Source organism: Trachypithecus francoisi, unplaced genomic scaffold (genome assembly GCF_009764315.1).
Source record: "Trachypithecus francoisi isolate TF-2019V2 unplaced genomic scaffold, Tfra_2.0 Lachesis_group4, whole genome shotgun sequence".
In the NCBI taxonomy this organism is placed as follows: Eukaryota; Metazoa; Chordata; class Mammalia; order Primates; family Cercopithecidae; genus Trachypithecus; species Trachypithecus francoisi.
Window position 1 is genome coordinate 89,667,949 of NW_022681469.1, and position 26,113 is coordinate 89,694,061.

The window sequence follows — 26,113 nt, forward strand, 5'->3', positions numbered from 1 at the left end:
TCCTCCTCCACGGGAAGATCTTTCAGGAAGGAACACAGTGGCACTAGCACATATCTACTTTCCCCAGCATGGGGGTGGGGTGCAGTGACTCACGCCTGTAATCCTAGCACTTTGGGAGGCTGAGGCAGGCAGATCACGAGGTCAGGAGTTCAAGGCCAGCCTGACCAACATGGTGAAATCCCATCATCTCTACTAAAAATACAAAACTTAGTCGGGTGTGGTGGCGCACACTTGTATTTCTAACTACTCAGGAGGCTGGGGCAGAAGAATTGCTTGAACCTGGGATGCAGAGGTTGCAGTGAGTGTGCCACTGCACTCCAGCCTGGGTGACAGAGCAAGACTCTGTCTCAAAAAAAAAAAAGAACAAAAAAGAATATATGGACTTTCTGCTAATCTTGGATTAAGAGGAACAAAGATGGAGGGATTTACCACCCACATTTCACTTTCAAGATCAACAACAAGGTTGCTTGTTATAGTTTCTACTACACTATCTTTATCTTCTTTCTTAGAAATTTGCTCATACTATTCTTATTTCCTAACATATTCTTCCTCTCTATCTATCCAAATAACCCATTCTTGAAAACCAGTTTTGCTCTCAATTCCATTGAGGTCTTCATCAGCTATTCTAGTTCACTCTATCTCTACATGAAAAACCACTCTCAATACCACAGAAATGACTGCTTTATTTCTCCATGTTTCATGTGCCTTAATTTTGCCCTCTCTACCTCCCTTGCTCTACAAAAAAATAGCTAAGACAGGGTCAAAGAATCTGTGTACACAACCTAGGAACATAACAGCAACAACAATAACAGAGAAGTTAATTTTACTGAACACTTACTATGTGCCAGATTATAGAGGCACAGAGTCAAGTGATTTGCTAAAAATGTCATTTATTGATTGGCAAGTACTTTACTAAATGTTTCACCCACATCATCTCATTTTCCCCTTACAACTCTGAGTTTGCTACATTATTATTACTATTTTACAGAGACATTAAAAATTTTCTTTTAGATACACTACAACTTAATGGTAGACAGAATTACAGATTTTCTGACACAGGCCAAAGCTGTCTATATCACACTATAATATCTTATTTAAAGGGGGAATAAAAAATACATGGGTTATCCAGCATTCATCCCCTGAGGCTTTTGTCTAATCCACACCCAAATTCCACAGAGAAGGAGAACTCAAGGGTGCTGGAGGAAAGTTTCCTTCCCCAAGCTGTTACTGGAATAACAAAAGTACTAATACTAAATAAGATGTTATCACTACAGAGTACTCTCCCACACATGATGTCATTTAATCCTAACCACCACCTGATAAGGGGATACAAGTTATCATCTCCAGACAAATACATGTGTTTTGTCCACTCAAGACCAAGAGCTTAAGAAGTAATAGAGCTAACTTCAAATCCACAGCTTTGGACTCAAAACATACATTATTTTCTTCCCATCTTTATTCAAAATTAAGCACTTCATTTTACAGTGACATTCTCTAATTGTTTCTCAAAGTTGATGAGCAAATACAAACACTAAAAATCATAGGTTCTAAACATTTTCTGAGTTCATGGCCCTTTAAAAAAATCAAACCTATGAAACCACTGGAGAGGGAAAAAAAAAGTTTTTTTCCAGGGTTGTGGGCCCTATAAAGGATTGTAAGTTAAAGAATAGAGGTGATAATTTTTGCTGCTATCATATGCTTCACAGTATACAGCAGACGGCACAGAATAAGGTTTTTACAGTATATGAATGATTGTAAACAGACTAATTTTCTTGATATTGGTACTGGAAGTCATGGAGCCTCTAGTAAGTCATATATTTGCATAGTAATAGAAAAAGTCTACGTAGGAAAGTCATTAACAGAGAAGGAACAAACCAACAATTAATGAGTTTTACTGCATGCTAAGAACTTTATTTGATACCGTATTTTAGCCTCAAAGCAGCCTCTAAAGCAGTTATTATCTGTATTGTTTTAATTTGCCAGAAACTTAAGGTAAATGGTCAAGCAAAGATATAAATTTAGATCAGTGTAGGATGCAAAAAAAACTTGCTTTTTCATTAAGCTTGATAGCACTGAATGTTTTCAAAAGAAAAAAAAAATTTAAGACCTACAGTGAAAAGAAAGGTGACTAGGGGATCAAAAACAGGGAAAGTATTGCAATAATAGGAAAGAAGAGCAGGAAACTAAGATAAATAACCTAGATTATAAAATATTTAATTGGATGGGAGAAAAAATACCAAACTTAAGAACAATTTGATTCTAACTCTAACTCACTGGATAACATTAGACTAACCACTTTACCCTTCTGGACCTTAGCTTCCTCATCAGTAAAATTATGGGTGTTGGATGGCATAAAAACGTAAATTTCTAAATTCCTTCACAATTTTCAAAACACTGTCACAGGTATTTCATCTCACTCCACTGAGCAGGGACTTTGTTTTATTCACTGCTGTATCCCCAGCATCTGGTTGGTACAAAGTATGCCCAAAATACTAGCTGAATAACACGAATTTTGATCCTGACAATTATCCTGAGAGGAACACAGAACAGGGCAGTTATTATTACACTTATTTTACATATGAGAAAAACCAAGGTTCAGAGTTTAAAGACACTTGCTCACAGTCCTACAGCCAGAGGTAGAGCTAGAACGCCAACTCAAGTTTTCAAATTACCAGAGCTCAAATCTCTTTCCAGTTCTAAAATGTGTTACACATTTTTATATATTTTTCAATAGTCAGACACAAGAATAACGAATTCTTCTTATCCTCACCCTTTCTAAGAAAAAAAAAGTCATCAGGATAGCGTTACTATAGAAAGCAATAAATAAATATTTAGAAGAATTATCTGAAAGAATACCTAACACTCAATAATGGTGCACATGAAGTAAGAGAGATTAAATTCAAGCTCTGACTTTCTTTGATTATACCAATTACATGTTCTGTGTTCCACAGTGAGTCTGTATCTGTAATTCTGGCTAGCTCCTTTGCAAATGCTTGCTCCTAATCATGAGGGAGGAGGAGTACAAATCTATCTCTATAACTATTATTGTTCAAACCATAAACCTTGTGCCAGGCTCCCCAATGAGGTTAGGAAACACATCTCATGCCCTTCCTCTAGCCAACTCCAAATCTAAAGCTTTAGAATCAAATGGAGATAGAGGAAAGGGCCTGAGAGGGCAGCATGAGCTGGAAATACATAGCAGGGCAATCTTTGTGTGTGATGGTAGCAACATATTTGAATGGAATAAAAAAAGAAGTCTGCAAACTCATCCAAACATAAAATCTTTCTTTCAAAAATAAATAATTTCTAGAACACAAGTATTCCCTTTCATATAATGTTGCCCATTAAAAGGCTTTCAAAAAGTTAGACGTCAATGATGGGGGAAAAAAAACAAAAGCCTTCAAAAATAAAAATGAAAGTAAACGTAATTTAAACAGGTGTGAAATAGCCTCCCATCAAAAAAAATCAAGCAGTTTAAGTAAAATAGAAGCCAAAATACTTTCCTCATATGGGAAGCAGTATACAGCTGGTTTGTAAAGTAAGAATTTTAGTATATCTGACAAGAAAAGTTCCTTAAACTCACCAAAATAAACTTTTCTTCTGAAAAATATAAACTTGAATATTCTCCACTGACTTATGTTCCTTTGGTCCCTTCTCCTCCCTCTAAGAGGACTTCCAATAGATATGTGTCATAATTAGGAGAAGAGTTATAGCAAAAGGAGAAGAGCAGTTACTCTGAAACTAATCTATTTTCATAGCACTCACATAACATAGAGGGTCTACGGAAGAGCGGGGGGAAAAGTATCAATAAGTGGGGTAACAGATTTAAAAAGTCACTGATTTGGACCCTAAAGAAAAAACTACCAAACAGAAAGCAGGGTTTAATCAAAATAAACATCCTGTAAAAACCTAAAATCTGGGGTAAAGGTTTTAAGAGCTCTAGTTCTAAAATCCTGGAGTTATACCACAATAATAATCTGCTGTTCTACTTACCTTTTAATAAACAATTCCTCCCCTTAAAAGTTATTTTCCTTAGTGGTACAAACCATGCATCTAAATTTTTCCGCATAAATACAATGCCGTGTCCTTACCTAGTAGCAAACTGAATGAGCGCATTTTGAAGAGTCTGCCTAATTTCAAGAAGAAAAGATTCATCATCGCTTAGTGTATAATACCAATACTGGACATAATCTCTCAAGGAAAACTGGATAACCTGTAACAAAAATATTGGGAAAAAATTACAACATTTTAGGATTTAAAAAGTTACAGTGGTAAACTAAAAATCATGCTGTATCTGCCAATTTATATTTACTCTCTATGTATTAATTTATGGTGGTAAATACCTGCCCTCATTACAAAAACATCAACATATTAAAAACCATTTCAAACATTTTTAAATTATTCTGGTATCCAAACTTCCCTACTGCCTAGATTAAAAAAAAAAAAATTAAAACACTATCTATGGCCAAGTTCCATATAAATCCAGGTAAAGACAGTTTGCAGAAAAAAAATAAACTTTCCATGCTATAATCTAATAAATAATATCAATCAGTTTAATGGAATGAGATGTAAAATAATAGAGAATTCCAAAAAAAAAAAAAGTTTTTTTAAAGATTATATCATCAGATCCATTGCAGTCTAATTATAAAAATTATATAGGAGTTCACTTATTTCTACGAACATCTTTGATACTGCCAACAGTATTTAGACAATAAATAATACATAATACAACTCAATGTATAATTTTTACAAACCAGATAAACTAAATATTAGTAATAATAATGTTAAAATTCTAAAGTACACATTTTTATAATCATATAATCAAACATCAATGAAAAATATTTCAGGGGGCATAGCTTTTTACCTAGCTCTAATTTTTTAATGTTTTTAGATCAGATATTTCATTTCCATTTTTAAAAGGTAACAAGTAGGAAAAAAACAGTCTGATTTACCACACCACTAAGCTTATTAATCAACAAAACAATAACACTTTAACTGTAAAATTTTAAGAAACACTATCAAATGTCAATAAAAACTTTTTTTCTAAATCCAAATTCAATCGAAAGGCTTTTACATAAAGTAAACCACCTCATTAGAAGGGAGTTAATAAATAAGGAAGCATCTTCAAGTATAAAATTCAAGGATAACATTAAGAAATTCCAGGATATTATTTAAAGAGCAAAAAGTATTTCCTGGTATTGTCATAAGAAATATACCTAGAACACAATATATAGAATTCAAATACCACACGCTGAAACTCACTTGCTGGAGAGGTTCATCAATTATATTGGCACCCGTCAATCTTCTATCAATCTTAATAGTCCTGGCTTCCCGTTTCATTTCTTCTAAGCACTTAAAGGAAATCAAAACATCTTACTGAGTAGTTTTCTGATCTAAAATCTCTCTAGTTTAATTCCAGTTGAACACTCAATGTAACACCCCTTCAATATCCTCAAGTGAATAAATAACCTTATTTGAGGTGCTACTATAAGCCAAACACTATTTCTCAAGTTAACAAAACTAAACACTCCCAAAAAAATGATTATCATCAAAAATTTTATTAAATCAGTAAACATTATTTAGAATGTGAGAAAACTGCAAATGTACAGGTATGCTGCTGCCATATTTCAATGAAACTTTACAACTATAAAATTAGTGTTTCATGTGAGTCAAACTGTCTTTATTGGACACTCTCCCTCTTGCCCCTCCCTTTTCCCAGCCCAAAACAGCATACCAGCTGCAAAATAATTTTTAAACGGATTTTATTTGGGGATAGTTTTTGACAACTTAAGAAAATGTATTTCTCTACTTTTTTGTGTTCAGAAAGATCAGTGGCCTGAAAATTGGGTTAAAGGTAGTGGGAGACTCTTAAAAAAAAAAAACCGTAAATATATATAATATAGACACAGATATAGACATAGATATCTATATTAAAAATACATGCTTCAAGTTATAACATGAAACCACTGAAATCTTTTCATAAAACATACTTATAAATCATATTTTAGAAATAGAAAATAAAAACCACTGTTTTTATACTATCTATTAAAAATGGATTATAAAGACTTAACCAGTCTTGAATATAATTTATTACTGTAAAGGATCTTAATTCTTAAAATATTTCCTAACCTCTCTATCTACCACTCAAATGAAGTACACTATAAATAGCTAAGAAATGGTTCAAAAAAGGAAAGGTTAATTTCATAAGACTTATAAGTAAAAAAAAAAAAAATACATATGAATATGCGTCCTAAAGGAGAGAAAGGTTTCAGATCATAAAAAAGTTTAAGTATTAAAAAATTTGTTTATCAATATAAAAGTCAGTGGAATAGAGTGAAATTCTTTTATTAATGTAAAATAATATTGGACATTATTTACCGCTACATCTTTTGCACCTTAGCATGTAACAGACAAGTTAATAACTGTAAAGAAAGTTGTTATTAGCATCAACTCCAGGCCATTTGCCTCTCTTCATACAAAATGAAACCAACCCAATTCCACAAGAATTGAAGACACTACAAATCTGAAGCCTACACAATTCCAATTTTATTCATAGAGTATGATACTAAAAAAAAAAAAAAAAAAAAAACACCATTCAAGACGATAAAAATTAGGTCTGAATTATTAAAATTCAGATACTGCATAATCTAATTATAAGCTATATTTTTCAAAGTAATGAAAAGTATCCATTTTTTCCCTCTGGTTCCTCTGCAATTTATTTCATTCAAACCAGAACACTCATTGACATTGTTACAAATCATACGCACGATGCTTTGAAATACTATGATAAGACAGCAGGAAAAATATCCAAAATAAACTAACCAATTTCTATCATTTTCTCAGGTTTGTATTCCCACTTTATAAATCTAACACTAAGAAAGTTTTTAAGATGGCCTTTTAAAATATATTTCCTAAGTATAATTAGACAATCTCACATAAATTTCAGTGAGCATTAGTAAATTATAGGAAAATTTGTCACGCTATATACAGATGATTATTATCATTGCAAAGAACTGCACTTTGAGGTTTTATATTCCCTCAAACTATTTACCTTAGGAACCCCAGTTGATGATGGAGGAAGAAATGAGTGTTCACACTGTTCTAGGTACTTCTCTGAGTTTGTTTTTCCAAACAGGAGAGTAACCACTAAACCCCTAGAAAAAAAATTTAATCACAAATATAAAAACAAAATTTTCTTATAATTTAATGAATCTACTACCAACTATGTTTTTCAGAGTTCACAGATGGCTTATCATTTACTAAAAAGTCAATTTGTGACTTTGGCAAAGCAAGAAATTGACAGATTGTATTAGGTTCTGAAGTTTAAAACAACTATAAACATTTTGTGAATTATACAATAATACGTTTTAAAGTTTTAATAAAATATATTTCCTAAAGAATCTTGTGACAAGGCCGGGTGTGGTGGCTCGCGCCTGTAATCCCAGCACTTTGGGAGGCCAAGGCAGGCGGATCACAAGGTCAGGAGTCTGAGACCAGTTTGATCAACACAGTGAAACCCTGTCTCTACTGAAAATACAAAAATTAGCCAGGGTGGTGGCACGCACCTGTAGTCCCAGCTACTCAGGAGGCTGAGGCAGTAGAATCGCTTGAACCCGGGAGGTGGAGGTTGCAGTGAGCTGAGATCACGCCACTACACTCGAGCCTGGGTGACAGATCAAGACTCCGTCTCGAAAACAAAAAAAACTTAAGTGACATTTTTCAAACTTAAGAAAAATCAGGCTGAACGCAGTGGCTCATGCCTGTAATCCCAGCACCTTGGGAGGTCAAGGCAGGTGAATCATCTGAGGTCAGGAGATGGAGACCATCCTGACCAACATGGTGAAACCCCGTCTCTACTAAAAATACAAAAATTAGCTGGGCGTGGTGACACGCACCTGTAATCCCGGCTACTCAGGAGGCTGAGGCAGGAGAATTGCTTGAACCCAGGAGGCAGAGATTGCAGTGAGCCGAGATCACGCCACCACACTCCAGTGACAGAGTAAGACTCTGTCTCAAAAAAAAGGGAAAATCAGCCCTTATTAAACAAGTATGCTAGCTAATAACCATGGATAAAGGCAAATGAGATCTAAATATGTAGCTAAATGACCAAATTCTATAGTTCTGTTAACCACTTAAGGTGAGGTATTATATTACTACAACTTGCCAGTATGAATACAGAATAAAAATAAAAGCTATTAGGGGGAGGAAAAAAAAATCTAATCTATGATTTGTCTAAAATAAGGCTGGAATTAAGAAAATATAAATGTATCCCAAAATCAGTTAATTATTTTGAAAAATAATTACAGGATCAAGGAAGATAAATGGTGATTTTGAACTACTTCACTCTAAGTATTAACTAAATATTATCAATATTTCATAGATTTAAAATTTACCAATAAAGCAAAGTGTTGGAAATCCATCAAAAAACATTTAATCTTATAATGATCTTATAGTAATGTTACAATGATTCAAAGACTGTAATGACAGAAAGGGAACAGCAAGACATTAAATATTATCAGTCTCAACTACTGAAAGGAAGATTCTCAAAGTCCTCCAATTTTTGTGGCTATCTTTCCATGTTTGTTGAGAACAAGGAAAAAGTCAAATCAGTTTATGTCATTAATTCTGTTTTTGTTGTTTGTAAAAGGCTGGTCTCATAATTACTGCTAAATTTCATCTATCTGTGTTGTATCTGGTCTTATTATTAAGATTCAAGTTGGCCCTGTATTTCAGTTTTACCTGGTTATTAAGCATATTTACAGATACAATAAAATGTTTATATCAACACTGTGTTATTAAAAACATCATCAAGAAACAGACTGATAAGACATTAACTTTTGCCCACAAGTGTGTGACGATAGGAAGACAAGATAAAGAGCAGTGTGATTTTAAAAGAACCTAAATAGTAGCTTCAGCCGTAAAGTTTAAATAATAATTTAAACTGTAGTTGGGTGCAAGAAATAATTATATAACCCAACTAATATAACAGAATGTCACAAAATAACCATAATGCAATGGGATGAAAGTATCCTACAACAACAAAAATGAAAAATCCCCACGTATTTTTCTTTCCAAAAGCATTCTTTATATTAAAAAATAAGGGGTTAACTTTGACTATAAGCAAAATAGAGACATTATCAACACTTCAGAAGAATAAACTGTAGCACTTAAAAACTTAAGTTTTATTAGCAAAACAAAAAAAGAGAGGATTCCACAGGCCTACCATGTGACTCTTAATTTTCTCTAAAGAGTCTTTTAGTACCCATTATCCTCTAGTATCCCACCTTATCTTCAAATTTTTACAGAACTTTGTAAGCATCTGAAAGATTTTTTGAAATTATTCCTTGATAAATTACAACATTTAAAAAAGGAACAACAAAAGTTCTCATGACTTTAAAAATGAATAAACTTTGTGCAGGATCTGGGTTTTTTTAAAGATTTAAAAACTTAAAAAGTTGGCCGGGCGTGGTGGCTCAAGCCTGTAATCCCAGTACTTTGGGAGGCCGAGGCGGGCGGATCACGAGGTCAGGAGATCGAGACCATCCTGGCTAACCCCGTGAAACCCCGTCTCTACTAAAAAAAAAATACAAAAAACTAGCCGGGCGAGGTGGCGGGCGCCTGTAGTCCCAGCTACTCGGGAGGCTGAGGCTGGAGAATGGCGCGAACCCGGGAGGCGGAGCTTGCAGTGAGCTGAGATCCGGCCACTGCACTCCAGCCCGGGCGACAGAGCGAGACTCCGTCTCAAAAAAAAAAAAAAAAACTTAAAAAATTAATAAACTGATTTCTCTTTTTCCTAAATCTTATTTGGAGCAGTTGAGTAAAAAAAGAAATAATTATTCAGTTATCTACCTTCCAAGGGCTCCTACCTTAGCCTATAAAGCTGCAATATCCTCCCTTGCCAAAGTATTGGGAAATACTCTGAAATCCTTTTCCTTCACTCTTACAAGGGCTAATACAATTAGTGTAATTAGAAGAAATTTCTACCTTTCAAAAAAAAAAAAAGTCAAGACAATTTCCTTTCCAATTAATAAATGCGGCCTTGACTCTGAGAGGGAGAGGTGCAACCATGTCGCTATTCAGCCATGCTGTGGCCTTAACTGTGACTGAGGAGTGTAATTAGGAAACCCATTTGGCTGCAGATCTGTATTATCTTCAATCATCTTTATCATCAATAAAGATACTCTGAACTCCATTATCAGACTATTATGGCTAAAATTAGTTTAAATGTTTCAATACACAGTATTATATCTAGGCCATAGATACAAAAATACTCAATCTAACATAAAATATAGTTTTATGGAGAGTCTCTGACATAGCTGCTCAATTAAAGAAATTCTCACTTGTTCAAGCATATGCTCCCTATAGAAAGACCATAATATGACTATCAAATCTGTATCCCCAAAAAAGTGACAGATATATTTCGAAGCTAACCCTTCAGTGTCCGATACAGTTTCTCAAGCTACTGTTTATATAAGCTATTCAATTCAGCTAAATCTTCTAAACCTATAGGCTTAAACAACTCCTCCAAATATTTGGGGTCTCAAAAGATTTTTCAGAATGAAATCAGTGTTCATTCCACAACTGATTACATAAATATGTCATATAAACATATATACAAACACATTAACAACAAAATACTCATTTCAACTAAGCTACTTTGGTAACAGTGTCTAAATAACAAACATCCCTTGTCTATATATTTTCTAGTATTTCCTTGTAATTCATGTCTGATACCAAATGCTCTGCATACAAAGCTACAATAAATTATGACTGAAACCTCTCTTGTAAAGGTTTATCAACTTAAGGGAAAATATAAACGTACACCAAATAACTAAGAAGAGAAAACTGTGAAATCAGGTATTTGAATTTTCTAGACCGAAATTACAACATTCATTAAAGGAAAAAATTAACATTATTGTTTGAAGTCTAATCACAATTTCTATAATGTAAAACTTCATGTGTAGTCTCATTTTAACTTACTTATTATGATTAACATAATGCAAAAGAAAATTTCAACTTTAAAGGAGAAACAACACCAAAAGGAATCTGAAAAATTTTTTAAACTTTACACATTACCACCAAAAAAAAGTTCATACCTTTGGAAATGGATATCTTATTATTGAAGGACTACCCATATTTATGATACAAATAATGACAATCACTGTTTTTATTTTTATGGGTATCCTTATTTTTTTAACTTTAGTAAAAGCAATTTATTAAAAATGGTATTCACAAATAAATCATACTCCCATTTCTCATAGTCATTTGTTTCCATTTTAACAAGACATGACACAACAATTATAAAATTGTAATTGAGTATACTTACCCACCCACAAAGCAGAGGATATAAAATGTCAAATAAAATATTACAAAGGGTCCAAAGGTTATCAGAAAAAGGACAATGCCAAGGCTTCCCCATCCCCATATGGATAGACTGGTCTGAAATAAAGAAAAAATATAAGTAAATAAGTAAATAATTCTCCACATGAATTAGAAAAGAACCAACAAAACTTTAACATAGTTCTAAATTTCTTCTTGTAAACATTTATGGCATTATTTCAGTAACTTTTGAAAATGTAAACTGTACACTTGAAAATTTATCTCCACAAAACAATATACAAAATTTATATGTATAGAGAGATTCATAGAGCATCTGCAATTACTTTTTAAAAATATCCTAGTGGCAATGCAAAGGTACAGAACAGAAATAGTTATCCAAACTGTTAAATGAAATCCTGGCATGAGAAATACAACAAAGTATGTATAAAAACATCTGTACATTTATATTTGCAAACTATATATAAAAGGATAAGTAGGCTACAAAGTTATACTTACTTAGAATTAGTATTTCGTCTTGAAACTAGGTCCCAATATAACTACAGCATAAGGAGACATTTTATTAGAAATTCAAATTTCAAGGTAAGAAATTCTTATCTCATTGAAAATTGTGATACTATTTTACTCAAATTATGTGTAGAAACTCATACAATTATAATTACAAAAGTTCCAACTTCCAGTTACCAAAATTTACTATGAGCTCAACAAAACATCACCAAAAAGTATTCATACATTAAAAAAAAACCTATTTCATACAGAATTATACTGTGTCAGTCAATAAAAAAATATGCCTTTTATTAAAGGCAAACTGGATTTTGGCAATTTAAGTCATTATGAACAAATACATGTGTTCAATTCAGCAAGTTCCTACATCCATTGGCCTTGCACTGTGAGGTAGTACACAAAGGAAGCATTTGTCCCACTCACGCCATCAAGGAGCATGGAGAAGAATGTCCTATAGGAATGAAACAATTAGATACTGAACCAAAAGAAAATAATAGAAAGCATTATAAGATGCTAAACTGAACAAAATTAACGACCAAAAAACTATAGAACAGACAGTAAGCACTGTGGATTATGAGAGAAAGGAGGGTTTTATTTATTCATTCATTCACTCACCAGTCATTGCTTCCTTTGTGCCAAGCACAGCTCAAGGTAGTGGGGATACCACAAGGGATAAAACATATCCTCATAAATCTACATTCTAGTAAGGAGAGAAATACAAGCATATGCTCATAAATTCACATAGCTTCATAAGTTTACATTCCAGAAGTGGGGAAAAAGAAAATTAAGTAAATATGTAGTTATATCACATGGGGATAAGTGCTACAGAGAAAAATAAAGCAACTGTATAGCGCTGGTCTAAGCAACTGTAAATGATTAGATGACAAATGAACAGAAATCCTGGACAAGATTTATTTAGGGAGACATACAATACTGAGTCTTCTTATCCCAAAATAGTATTTTTCAACTTAATCATATCTTCTTCTATGTCTCTCACAGTTACACAACTCTTATTCTTTTGTGTTTTATTGTCCTTTTTCCACATCTTGGTCACTTTATCTTTTAAACAAAGGACAGAATGCCTGCTAACGAAGTTTCTGCTCTGCCTCCACGTTCTCTCCTCACTGAATCAGGAGGGAATACTATTTCACCTACAGAAGTGTCCTCTGACTTCCTTCTAAGAGCTGGTAAGTAGGACATAGTCACTTAGAATAAAGTTCAGAGCCACTCAGTTTCTCTAATACTTTGCTGAAGTTCCTAATCCACACTAAAATATGGCATGCCACTCTCTCCTGTCCTGTGCAACTTCCACTGAGAAGTCTGCTGGCAAATGTACTGGAGCACCATTACATGTTTTTTTCTTTTTCTCTTGTTGCTTTTAGGTTCCTTTCTTCTTCATCCTTGACCTTTGAGAGTTTGATTATTAAGTATCTTGAGGTAGTCTTGGTTTAAATCTGCTTGGTGTTCTATAACCTTCTTGTATTTTAATATTGATATCTTCTGCTAGGTTTGAGAGGCTCTTTGTTATTATCTATCTGAATAAATTTTCTACCCCGAACTCTCTCTCTACCTCCTCTTTCAGGACAATAACTCTTAGGTTTGCCCTTTTGAGGCTATTAGAATTCTAGATCTTGCAGTTGTGCCTCGTTCTTTTTTATTCTTTTTTCTCCTCTGTGTATTTTCAATTAGCCTGTCTTCAAGTTCACTCATTCCTTCTTCTGTTTGATCAATTCTATTAAGAGATTCTGATATATTTGTCAGTAGGTCAACTGCACTTTTCAACTCCAAGATTTTTGCTTGATTCTTTTTATTAATCTCCTTGTTAAATTTATCTGATAAGATTCTGAATTCCTTCTCTGTATTATCTTGAATTTTGTTGTATGTCCTCAAAACAACTATTTTGATTTTTCCACCCAAAAGGACACATATCCATGGTGTCTTATTTAGTTCATTTGGTGAGGTCAGTGTTTTCCTGGACAGTCTTGATGCTTGTGGATGTTCACTGATGTCTGGACACTGAAGAGTTAGGCATTTATTGTAGTCTTTACAGTCTGGGTTTGTTTGTCCCAGTCTTTCTTGGGAAGGCTTTCCAGGTATTCAAAGGAACTTGGGTGTTGTGATCTGTTTCTAGTCACTGTAGCCATATATACATTACGGGCACCTTAAGCCTACTAATGTTGTGGCTCTGAAAGACTTGTAGTGGTATTGCCTTCATGGTCCTAAATAACATGTGGAAGAATTACTTAAATTACCAGACAGAAATTCTTGTTCTCTTCCCTTACATTCTCCCAAACAGAGTCTCTCTCTCTCTCTCTGCTAAGGTGTGTGGAGCTGGGGGAGAGGTGACACAAGCACCCCTGTTGCCACCTCCACTGTGATGGCACTGGATCATACTTGAAGTCAACAAAGTACTGAGTCACACTCGAGGCCTGTGGTAACCATCCCAGTGGTTGGAACCTGAGGCCAGCAAGCCTTGCCACTGTAAACTGCTTTGGAGTCCTAAGTAAACTTGAAAGGCAGGCTAGGCCACAAGAGTGCAAGTCCTGGGCTGTGCTGGGTTCGGAGCCACCACACCACCCAGTGAGACACCAGCTGGGGCGACGAAGGGAGCACTTGCACCACCCTTCCTCCCACCCCAAGTAGTGCAGCTTGCAATTCCGGGAAAGACTCCTTCTCTCTGCTTGAGGAGAGGAGAGGGAAGAGTGAAGAGGATTCTGTCTTGAAACTTGGATACCAGCTTAGGCACAGTAGGACAGTCATCAGGCAGAGTCCTGAGGCTCCTGTTCCAGGCCCTACCTCCCAGACAGCATTTCTAGACACACCCTTGGCCAAAAGGGAACCTACTGCTTTGAAGGGAAGGACCTAGTTCTGGCAAGATTGATTATCTGCTGACTAAAGAGCCCTTGGGCCCTGAATAATCAACAGCAGTAGGTACCCAGGCAGTACTTTCCATGGGCCTTGGGTGAGATTCAGAGACATAGTGGCTTTAGGTGTGACCCAGTACATTTCCAGTTGTGGTAACTATGCGGGAAGACTTCTGCTTGAGAAAAGGAGAGGGAAGAGGGAGGGGACTTCGTGTTGCACCTTAGGTACCACCTTTACTATTAGTTATGTAACCACTACAGGCCTTCATTTCCTCACCTATGTCATGTGGTTACGGTGCGGAGTAAATGAGTTCACAGTCCAGTGGTCAATTTTGGTTTAATCACTATTATTATGCAAAGTTCAACAATAAAAAAGTTTTTAAACATTGCCCAAGGTCACACAGCTATAAGGGTAAGATCTCACACTAAGCCAATCTTGACTCTTTAACCCATAAAATTTGTCAGCTGACAATTGTCTTAAAAAAATACAAAAAACTAGCCGGGCAACGAGGCGGGCGCCTGTAGTCCCAGCTACTCGGGAGGCTGAGGCTGGAGAATGGCGCGAACCCGGGAGGCGGAGCTTGCAGTGAGCTGAGAGCCGGCCACTGCACTCCAGCCTGGGCAGCAGAGCAAGACTCCGTCTCAAAAAAAAAAAAAAAAAAGTCACAGTAAGACTCGGTACTGATGGAACGTATCTCAAAATAATAAGAGCTATCCATGACAAACCCACAGCCAATATCATACTGAATGGACAAAAACTGGAAGCATTCTCTTTGAAAACTGGCACAAGACAGGGATGTCCTCTCTCACCACTTCTATTCAACATAGGGTTGGAAGTTCTGGCCGGGGCAATCAGGCAGGAGAAAGAAATAAAGGGTATTCAATTAGGAAAAGAGGAAGTCAAATTGTCCCTGTTTGCAAATGACATGATTGTATATTTAGAAAACACCATCGTCTCAGCCCAAAATCTCCTTAAGCTGATAAGCAACTTCAGCAAAGTCTCAGGATACAAAATCAATGTACAAAAATCACAAGCATTCCTAGACACCAGAAACAGACAAACAGAGGGCAAAATCATGAGTGAACTCCCATTCACAATTGCTTCAAATGGAATAAAATACCTAGGAATCTAACTTATAAGAGATGTGAAGGACCTCTTCAAAGAGAACTACAAACCACTGCTCAATGAAATAAAAGAGGACACAAACAAGTGGAAAAACATTCTATGCTCATGGATAGGAAAAATCAATATCCTGAAAATGGCCATACTGCCCAAGGTAATTTATAGATTCAATGCCATCCCCATTAAGCTACCAATGACTTTCTTCACAGAATTGGGAAAAAACTGCTTTAAAGTTCATATGGAAATAAAAAAGAGTAGCATTGCCAAGACAATCCTAAGCCAAAAGAACAAAGCTGGAGGCATCATGCTACCTGACTTCAAACTATACTACAAGGCTACAGTAACCAAAACAGCATGGTACTGGTACCAAAACAGAGATATAGACCAATGGAACAGAACAGAGCCCTCAGAAATAATACCACACATCTACAACCATCTAATCTTAGACAAACCTGACAAAAACAAGAAATGGGGAAAGGATTCCCTATTTAATAAATGGCGCTGGGAAAACTGGCTAGCCATATGTAGAAAGCTGAAACTGGATCCCTTCCTTACACCTTATACAAAAATTAATTCAAGATGGATTAGAGACTTAAATGTAAGACCTAAAACCATAAAAACCCTAGAAGAAAATCTAGGCAACACCATTCAGGACATAGGCATGGGTAAGGGCTTCACGTCTAAAATACCAAAAGCAATGGCAACAAAAACCAAAATTGACAAATGGGATCTAATTAAACTAAAGAGCTTCTGCACAGCAAAAGAAACTACCATCAGAGTGAACAGGCAACCTACAGAACGGGAGAAAAATTTTGCAATCTACTCATCTGACAAAGGGCTAATATCCAGAACCTACAAAGAACTCAAACAAATTTAAAAGAAGAAAACAATCCCATCAAAAAGTGGGCAAAAGATATGAACAGTCACTTCTCAAAAGAAGACATTTATGCAGCCAACAGACACATAAAAAAATGCTCATCATCACTCGCCATCAGAGAAATGCAAATCAAAACCACGAGATATCATCTCACAGCAGTTAGAATGGCGATCGATCATTTAAAAGTCAGGAAACAACAGGTGCCGGAGAGGATATGGAGAAATAGGAATGCTTTTACACTGTTGGTGGGACTATAAACTAGTTCAATCATTGTGGAAGACAGTGTGGTGATTCCTCAAGGATCTAGAACTAGAAATACCATTTGACCCAGCCATCCCATTACTGGGTATATACCCAAAGGATTATAAATCATGCTGCTATAAAGACACATGCACACGTACGTTTATTGTGGCACTATTCACAATAGCAAAGACTTGAAACCAACTCAAATGCCCATCAATGACAGACTGGAATAAGAAAATGTGGCACATATACACCATGGAATACTATGCAGCCATAAAAAGGATGAGTTCATGGATGCAGCTGGAAACCATCATTTTCAGCATACTATCGCAAGATCAGAAAACCAAACACCCCATGTTCTCACTCATAGGTGGGAAATGAACAGTGAGAACACATGGACACAGGAAGGGAAACATCACACACCAGAGAAGTTCACCTGGTATATTTAAATACATTATATGGCTTAGGGCTGCCAAATAGATAGGGCTAAGTAAGTGGGGGGGGGGGAGGAGAAATAGCATTAGGAGCTATACCTAATGTAAATGACGAGTTAATGGGTGCAGCACACCAACATGGCACATGTATACATACGTAACAAACCTGCCGTGGTGCACATGTACCCTAGAACTTAAAGTATAATAAAATATTAATTAATTTTAAAAAGTCACAGTAAGAAAAAAATGCTAATATAATAAATGAATGCTTTTATCTAAATATTAATCAGCTTAATATGCCTCCCAAGAAAGTAGTAGAAAAGTACCTGCAATAAGTGAATATAATAAATTCCTGGTCTGAAAATCAATTTATCCATGTATCTTCTAAATAAATAACGGAAAAAATTTGAGTTTCAAAGTGTGTCTACTTATTAGCATGCTTAGATAATCTACCTGTATTGAGCTGAACTCAAGGACACAAAAAGACATAAAAAATGACCTCAACTTCCAAGATTCTGAAAATTACAATGCAAAAAATTACATATGCATCCTGACCATAGAAAGGAAGTTGAAATAATTTAACTTGTGATATTTTCTGCCTATCAAGGCATACTGACATTTATCTCACTTGATCCTCAAAAGATATTTATGATAGGAAAGGCAGCATAATACAGTACTTAAGAGTCAGAAATCACGGATTCCAGATTGCCACTAACTTTCTGTATAACCTTTGCAAAATCACTAACCCTCTCTTTGATCCAGAATACCCATCAGCACTGTGAAGTGGCTGAGTTGTGATATCATCTCTCAAGTCTAGTTGTAGCGGACTGGTTCAGTAACTCTTCACAATCACACAACTAATTCAGTGCTTAATTTAGGCCTAGGTTATCAGTGCTTAATTCAGCTAATTCAGGTGTAGATTATCCTGGTTCATGTGGAGAGTGGGGGTTAAGCGGAAAATGCTATTTTAGATCAGCTATTTTATACTAGCTCTCTTAGAACAGGCTGTCAGAAATACCATAGAAAGGAACTTGGACTGTGAGATGAATCTCACTAGAATGGGTCAACCACTCTCCGTCTTATATTTAAATACATTATATGGCTTAGGGCTGCCAAACAAATTGGGCTAAGAATCTTACAGTTGATACTACTTCAGTGCCAACTCGAGTCATAATAATTATATATATAGTTCCACAATAAAAATAAGTAGCCGTAAGAAGAGTGGTCTTACAACAAGTACAGACTGTTTTCCGCCCGCCTTATTCTATCTACAATAAGTTGAACATTCTTCTCCAGGTAATTTCAATAGAATGTGCTCCTGATGTGGAACCTTGTTTCATTCAACATCAAATAATAATGTAACCAAAGCCAAGTACACAGAAGCTGCTCATTAAGTATGAAAATTACTAACTAGACAAGTGAAATGAGGGAAGGAACGGAAAAAAGGAGAGAAAAGGGGAGACCAAGGGAAAGGGGAAAGGACAGTGAAAAGGCAAAGGACCTTAAAGTGTTCCTCCTCAGTCTCACCTGATGGCTTCAGATACAATGCTGTATACTCCTATGATTAGTTTATGGTGGAGCAACATATGCATGGCTATACGATTAAGAAAAAAATTGCTTTAAATATAAAACTAAGTAATGAGCCTTAATATTCTATTTCATGTGTGGGTATGCGTACATTTAACATAAAAACTACTGTCCTCCAACCCAATTATTTTGGAGGCTTCATATTGATTCTATTGTTACTAGGTGGGTATGTGTTAGGCCTTAATGATACAAAGATGAATGAGGCAGTTTCTGCCACTAACACGTTCAGAAGCTAAAAAGGTAAAATATACATGTAATGATAACATAAGTGTAGTAAATGCCACAATAAAGAGATTCACAAAGTGTTTGGGGAATACAGAAAAGATAATGCCTTTAGAGCTTAAATATTTTTGGAACTCCTTTTAAATTGTCTTCAAAAGGCAGTTTTGCAGGTGAACAATAAAAATCAATTTTTTATTTATGATTACCCAATTCTTTCCACCAAAATGGTACTACTCAAAACCAGTTACTAACTTTATATGCTAAAGTTTTGGTAATTTCCAAAAACAAAAACTTGAAGTGAACAAATATTTACAAATGTTGAGGCTGCTCAACAGTGTACCAACAGGGAAAGTACTCTTTAAAACTCTTGATTCAAAAGGAGAACATAAAATAACATTTGTTTAGTGAACCTAAGCCCAATGCTCAAGACTATTTATACTTTTACAGATTTTGATTGTTTAAAAAGATGGAGTCTCTCACTATCTTCCAGACTGGAATGCAGTGGTGCCATCACAGCTTAATGCAGCCTTCAACTCCTAGACTCACAGGATCCTCCCACCTCAGCCTCCTGAGTAGCTGGGACTACCAGCATGTACCATTTTACCTTGCCCTGGCATGTCTAAATATATATAAATATTTCATTTATCAATGATAATAAAGAATATGATTCTTATTCTACATATACTAGTTTGTGCAGGATAAATGCACTATTCAAGAGTTTCCAAAAAGTAATTTTAAAACCACATATAAATAATCACAAGTACAAGATGATTTTACAAAAGAGGGAGAACAACTAGCCATGAATTATAATAAGCTGATACATGGTTAGATTTATCAGTGCCCAAAAGAACAAATGAAAAAGAAAAAAATGTAAAAGTCACAATTCATTCGACATTTAATAAAACACAGAAAAAACTATTTCCATGATATTAAAATTAACTGCTTAGATTCATCTCACAGCTTTTATCATCCCTAACATTAGTATAAGGAAATAATAGATCAACAACTCTGGTACAGAAAACCTTAAGGGAAACTATAAACATATATAAAATAAGAACCACACAATTTTAAAAAATCATTTGATCAAAATTTTAGTTGATATGGTAAATTCACACATACTTTATTTAGTTCCAACTATACTCCCACCTCAAAGAAAAAAAAAAATCACACCTCCTTTACTCAGGAGGCCTATTCCATAACTTCCTCTCATAATCTGATATGGCTAAAAGGTGGTTAAATCAAGAATCAATGATCAAATTATAATATCTTATGACACATTTTTTAATTATAATTTTTTAACTGTGAGATCTAATTGTTATACAAGTAGAATTTATTTCCAGGGAAATCTGTTCCTAAAAGTGAACACACACACTCAAGGAATTATGACTCTTTCTTTCCACAGGGTCAACCAATAGAAGAGCCAAAGGTCAGTTCCAACAATCTCCTTGATTTTTCTATAGAATAAATAGGAGACTTCCTGTAAAAATTCTTTAAACTGATTCAACAAAAATAAATAAATATAACAGAGCCAGCCCTAACAATCATCCTGTGAGTTCATCTGGTATATCAGCTGTTCAGATTTTGAAAGCCACAGGCTGACAGAAACATTTCCATTCATACTGGTTATGTTCTTGGGGCAAAACACTAAGTATTTTTTGTATTGTGTTTATAATTTTGTACTAAAATATGCCGGACAAAATAATAGAAAAAAATCCTCCCTAACAACCATTCCAGTTTCAAGTCCCAGAAACAACAAGACCTTAGCAAATAAGGAGCCAAAAGTGGCAATGATTGATTCACTGCCAGTGCAGTCACTACAGATGGGTCTCAACCCATCTGACTTATAACCTCTATTACTCACTCAATCTCTAAATCTTCTAAGCCCAGGGATTCAGTCTGTCTCCTTTTCCACTATAATTTTCTGTAGCTTCCAGTCAAGTTTTTTCTCTCATCCTAGTATGCAACAGAAACAAGTACATTTCAATACCTCGGAAGGTGATACTAGTTGCTCTTTGTTACAAAGAATGTAAGGATTGAGAAAGGGATCAGAAACTGACAATGTTTTATCTGACCAACACAGCATTTTTTAAAATTCTGAGTAAGCATTTAAAAGTCTGTAAAAATCAGGATTTCTGGCTTTTCTTGAAAAACAGAAATATATGGAATCAGGAATCAGTGAAATTGTACACCTGCAAGGCAGTAACTAGATAAACCTGAGTTGGCACCAACATACCTCCTGAAAATGAGCCATGAATGTTTTAGTACTGCCACAGCCCCACACTTGCTGTAAGGTTTATCTGATGCTAAGTCCAAGACATGATATAGCAACATAATTTTACTGCTTTTTTTATTAAAGTTGGGAAAGCATACAGGAAATAAAAGGGACCAAGAAAAATTAATACTACTTTGCAAGTATGCCCTTGATTACCTTTAAGTAGAAGAAAGCTTGCAATTCCTAGGGTTCTGTTTTTACCTTCTTATAGTCTTACTAGATATGCAATCCTTGAGTTTTCTAGTCCACCACCATTTTTTCCTAGTTGAATTTTGGGAGTTTGTGAATTTTCGGGAATATATCCATTTCCTCTAGATTTTCTTGTTTGTGTGCATACAGATGTTTATAGTAGTCTGAGGATCTTTCGTATTTCTCTTGGGTTGCTTGTAATGTCACCTTTGTCATGTCTGATTATGGTTATTTGTGAATCTTCTCTTTTTTTTGCTTAGATAGCTAATGGTCCGTCAGTCTTATTTATCCTTTCAAATAACCAACTTTTCATTTTGTGGAAAGGACTCTCACAGCCAGAATAGCAGGGATTACAAAAAAAAAGTTTAACATAATTGCTTCCCACAATGACTTAGCTTAAAAATGGATGTAAGTATTAAAAGATAATGTAACGAAGGCAATGCTGCAGGAAGTACAATCTGTTGTTTAGATTATTATCTTTTAGCGGTCAAATTATACCCAAGGATAGAAATCAGAGAATCAAAAATAAATAAGTAGATTTTTTTAAAAAGAGAGAGAGAATCTACAAAAAAAGGCTAGACTAAATAAGTCTTGGGCATTTTCCCCAGTATCAGTTCTTTCAGGCTTTGAGAGATACTCAAGAGTATCATATAGTCTGAGGTCACTAAATGTTGGCATTTTATATTTGCAATTAGAGTCAATTCAGGCAGATTTTTTTCCCAAGATTGTGGATTAGAGGTTTTCAATATGCCTCAGCCACTTGGAATTAGCAAAACAGTGCATAAAGATCAACTCTGAGAGCTTTAATTCAAGAAAGAAAACAGGATTTACCAGAATGCAAAGAACACCCCAGAACCCAGGAAGGAGAAGGCAGGAAGGCAGCTCAAGGGACAGCATTTGGCTGACAAAAGTAAGTGAAGCTCCAGTACATGAAAGGGACAGGCAGTATCCCTCTGTGACTCACCTTTTCCACTAGGGATCTGTGCAACCCAGGCCATGGGAGAGCACCTTGTTTCTCCCAAACACTGACACTAAATTGGGAAAAGGCTGAGAGACTGAAACAGGAAAAGACACCAGGAAAAGCTGCAGACATTTTCCCAAGCATGGGAATAAGAGGAAAATGCCTTTTTTGGGAAAGGAGTCTCTCTGTTGCCCAGGTTGGAGTGCTGTGGCATGATCTCAACTCACTGCAACCTCCTGCCTCCCAGGTTCAAGTGATTCTCCTGCCTCAGCCTCCTGAGTAGCAGGGATTACAGGTGCCCACCACCAACACTCGGCTAATTTCTGTATTTCTAATAGAGACAGGGTTTACACCATGTTGGCCAGGCTGGTCTTGAACTTCTAACCTCATCTACCTGCCCTGAACTCCCAAAGTGCTGGGATTACAGGCTTCAGCTACCCCACCCGGCCAGAGGATGCCATTTTTAATCTGGGCTCATACAAAGTAAGTCACTGTTTGGCTACCTAGCAGCAGTGGCCATTGCAGGCATTTTAGTCTCAGGCCAGAGACTGGAGCACTTGCCCTGGAGTGGGGAAAGGACTCTCACAGCCAGAATTGAGTGGCGAGTGTGGAAAGCACCCAAGCAGCAAGCACTGGTATTAGACTTCCCCATCACAGGACTGGAGCAGGAAGAGACTTGTGAAGCTGAGGTTTCTCCTAGGATGCAAGATTCGCAGCCAGGAACAGCTCTGCGACCTAAAACTGGTCTACCTGTGTCATTGCTGGGCACCCCAGTCCACTTTCATGGACAGTTCAGGGAGAGTGTCCCACTAGTTCTGAGGAGCGGGAGGGAGGCAGACTCCACTTCCATGGAGATCTAACCCTTGGCATGGACTGCCCCTGAGGAAGAAGGGAAAGCACCCCACCAAAACCCACCTTGGGTCAAAGGAAACACAGTGTGGTGCCAGCCACAAAAGGAGGGACCACCAAAATCCAGGAATGAACTTGGAGACGGGGTAATCTCTTAACCCCTACCTACTCCCCAGTACACTGTTGCAGAGACAGCAGTGGCTCTTCCCATTGGGGTCCAGGGAACGGGGGCTGAAGGAGGCCATTTCTTAGACTTCTCCAGAAGCTTCACCCTCACCAAAGGTGGGGCACTTTTCATGCTTCTCCACCGCCTCCACCTCTGCTAACGGTGAGCATGCGCAGACTTAAGAGCCTACCTGCCAACTCTTAATCTTAAGTGCCACCTACTGGACTGCAGCCTAGTTCATACCACCAAACAAAAATATGTTGCTACAATAAACAATACCTGACAAAAACCACCATATGAATTTATCTGCAACCAGGGAACCCATACAGGGCCTTGGCCCTCTGAAAGCACCCAGAAACAAAGCCAACTGATCCATGCAACATACATCAGTCACACCCTCAAGGGAAAACAGAATTTAAAAATCAAAAAGTCCCAGCCAAATGAAAGCAAATTAACAACAACAACAAAAAAAAAGCAGCAGCATCAGCTCCCTCAGATGAGAAGGAACCAGCACAAGACCTCTGACAATACAAAAGCCAGAGTGTTTTGTCACATCCAAAGGATCACACTAGCTCCCTAGCAATGGATCCTAACCAGAATGAAATATCTGAAATGACAGTATAAAACTCAGAATATAGATGGAGCAAAGAAACTCAATGAGATCCCAGAGAAAGATGAAATCCAACACAAAGAAGCCAGAAAAACAATCCAATTCAAAAGATGACATATCTGTAATAAGAAAGAACCAAACAGAACATCTGGAATTGAAAAAATTTAAAATACAGTTGGAAGCCTTAGGAATAGACTAGACCAAGCAGAAGAAAGAGTTTCAAAGTTCAAAGACCGATCCTTCAAATCCACCCAGACAAAAGACAAAAGAATTTAAGAAAATAGGGGGGAAAAAAAACCTTCGAGAAATATAGGATTATGTAATGCAACCAAACCTATGGTTTACTGGCATTCTTGAAAAAGATGAAAGTAAGCAACTTGGAAAACACATTTGAGAAAATAATTCAAGAAAATTTCCCCAATCTGTCTACAGAGGTCAACATACAAATACAAAAAAATCCAGAGAAATCCTGCAAGACACTATACAAGATGACAATCTGCAAGATACACAGTAATCAGACTATCCAAAAAAGAAAAAATCTTAAAGGCAGCTAGAGAAAAGAGACATATTACCTATAAAGGCAAACCCATCAGACTAATAGCAGACTTCTCAGCACAAATTTTACAAGCCAGAAGAGACTGAGGGCCCATTTTAAGCATTCTTAAAGAAAATGCCATATCCCACCAAATTAAGCTTCATAAGTGAATGAGAAATAAAGTCTTTCCCAGACAGTCACTAAAGAAATTTGCCACCATGAGACTGGCCCTACAGGAGAAGCTTAAGGGGGTTCTAAACATGAAAGCAAAATAACAACACTTGCTGCCACAACTAACAATCAAGATTACAAAGCCAACTAGCTAACAACACTAGGCAGGAACAAAACCTCACATATCAGTATCACCCTTGAATGTAAATGGAACAAACACTCCACTTAAAAGACACAGAGTGGCAATTGGGTAAACACAGATCCATTCTCTTACTACCTTTAAGAGACTCATCTCACATGTAATGACACCCATAGGCTCAAAGTAAATGGTTAAAGAAGGTCTATCACACAAATGGAAAACAAAAAAGAGCAGGGATTGCTATTTGATTGTATCAAATAAAACAAACTTTAAACCAAAACACCAAAAAAGGACAAAGAAGAGCATTATATAATGATAAAGGTTCACAAACAGGAAGATGTAACTGTCCTAAATATACACACACCCAACACTGGAGCACTCACATTTATAAAATTTTACTACTATTAGGGACAAGCTGCTCCAGGACCCCCACCCCTCTATGCAGTTAACCCCTACCCTGAATACTCTGCAACTACATTCCTGAACCCTTATCTTAAAGGCCCCACAGCAAGGTCAACAGACTTGTGAGCAAAACCCTGATTACAGCCCACTAGGCAGCACTGGGGAAGTCACGAGAAACATGGATGAACCTAAGTTACACCCTCTTGTAAATTCCTACATTGTAAGCCCATCAGGAGATGATATGTGGTAAAGTTAACTGACAAACAACCCCAGGATCTCTCTCCCCCATACAAACCCCTCATTTTGTAAGCTCAGGGCTGCCTCCTCTGACTGTGGTGGAGCAGCCCGACAGGTTAAGGAACTTACTCACCTGACCTTGGAGGTGTCTCTCTCTCTCTTTCTTTCTTTTCTCTCTCTCTCATCCTTTCTTTCAGCTAACCTTACAACTACTACACCTAAAACAAGACTTAGACAGTCACACAATAGGGACTTCAACATCCAACTGACAACATAAGATAGATCAACAAGGCAGAAAACTAACCAAAAAATCCTTAAGTTAATTTGACACTTGACCAATTGGACCTAAGAGACATCTACAGGACACTTAACCCAATGACTGCAGAGTATA

The 26,113-nt window shown here is 36.3% G+C and overlaps 1 protein-coding gene across 9 annotated transcripts in view; it reads right to left on the minus strand.

Moving 5' to 3' along the window:
• Positions 1 to 26,113, minus strand: part of SNX13 (sorting nexin 13) — a 149,353-nt gene that overhangs the window by 98,751 nt on the left and 24,489 nt on the right. For 7 of the 9 annotated variants that reach the window (XR_004433321.1, XM_033194936.1, XM_033194940.1 and 4 more), the window contains exons 2-5: positions 11,327 to 11,439; positions 7,052 to 7,154; positions 5,263 to 5,352; positions 4,092 to 4,213 (exon numbers count right to left, since the gene is read on the minus strand). Coding sequence is in view for 7 of the 9 variants with exons in the window: in XM_033194936.1 (XP_033050827.1) it covers positions 4,092 to 4,213; positions 5,263 to 5,352; positions 7,052 to 7,154; positions 11,327 to 11,439 (428 nt within the window). In the remaining 2 variants the exon portion in view is untranslated. Of the gene's footprint in view, positions 1 to 4,091; positions 4,214 to 5,262; positions 5,353 to 7,051; positions 7,155 to 11,326; positions 11,440 to 11,835; positions 11,877 to 21,052; positions 21,145 to 26,113 lie in introns of all 9 variants that reach the window. The other 2 variants (XM_033194938.1, XM_033194937.1) reach the window with 2 other exon arrangements.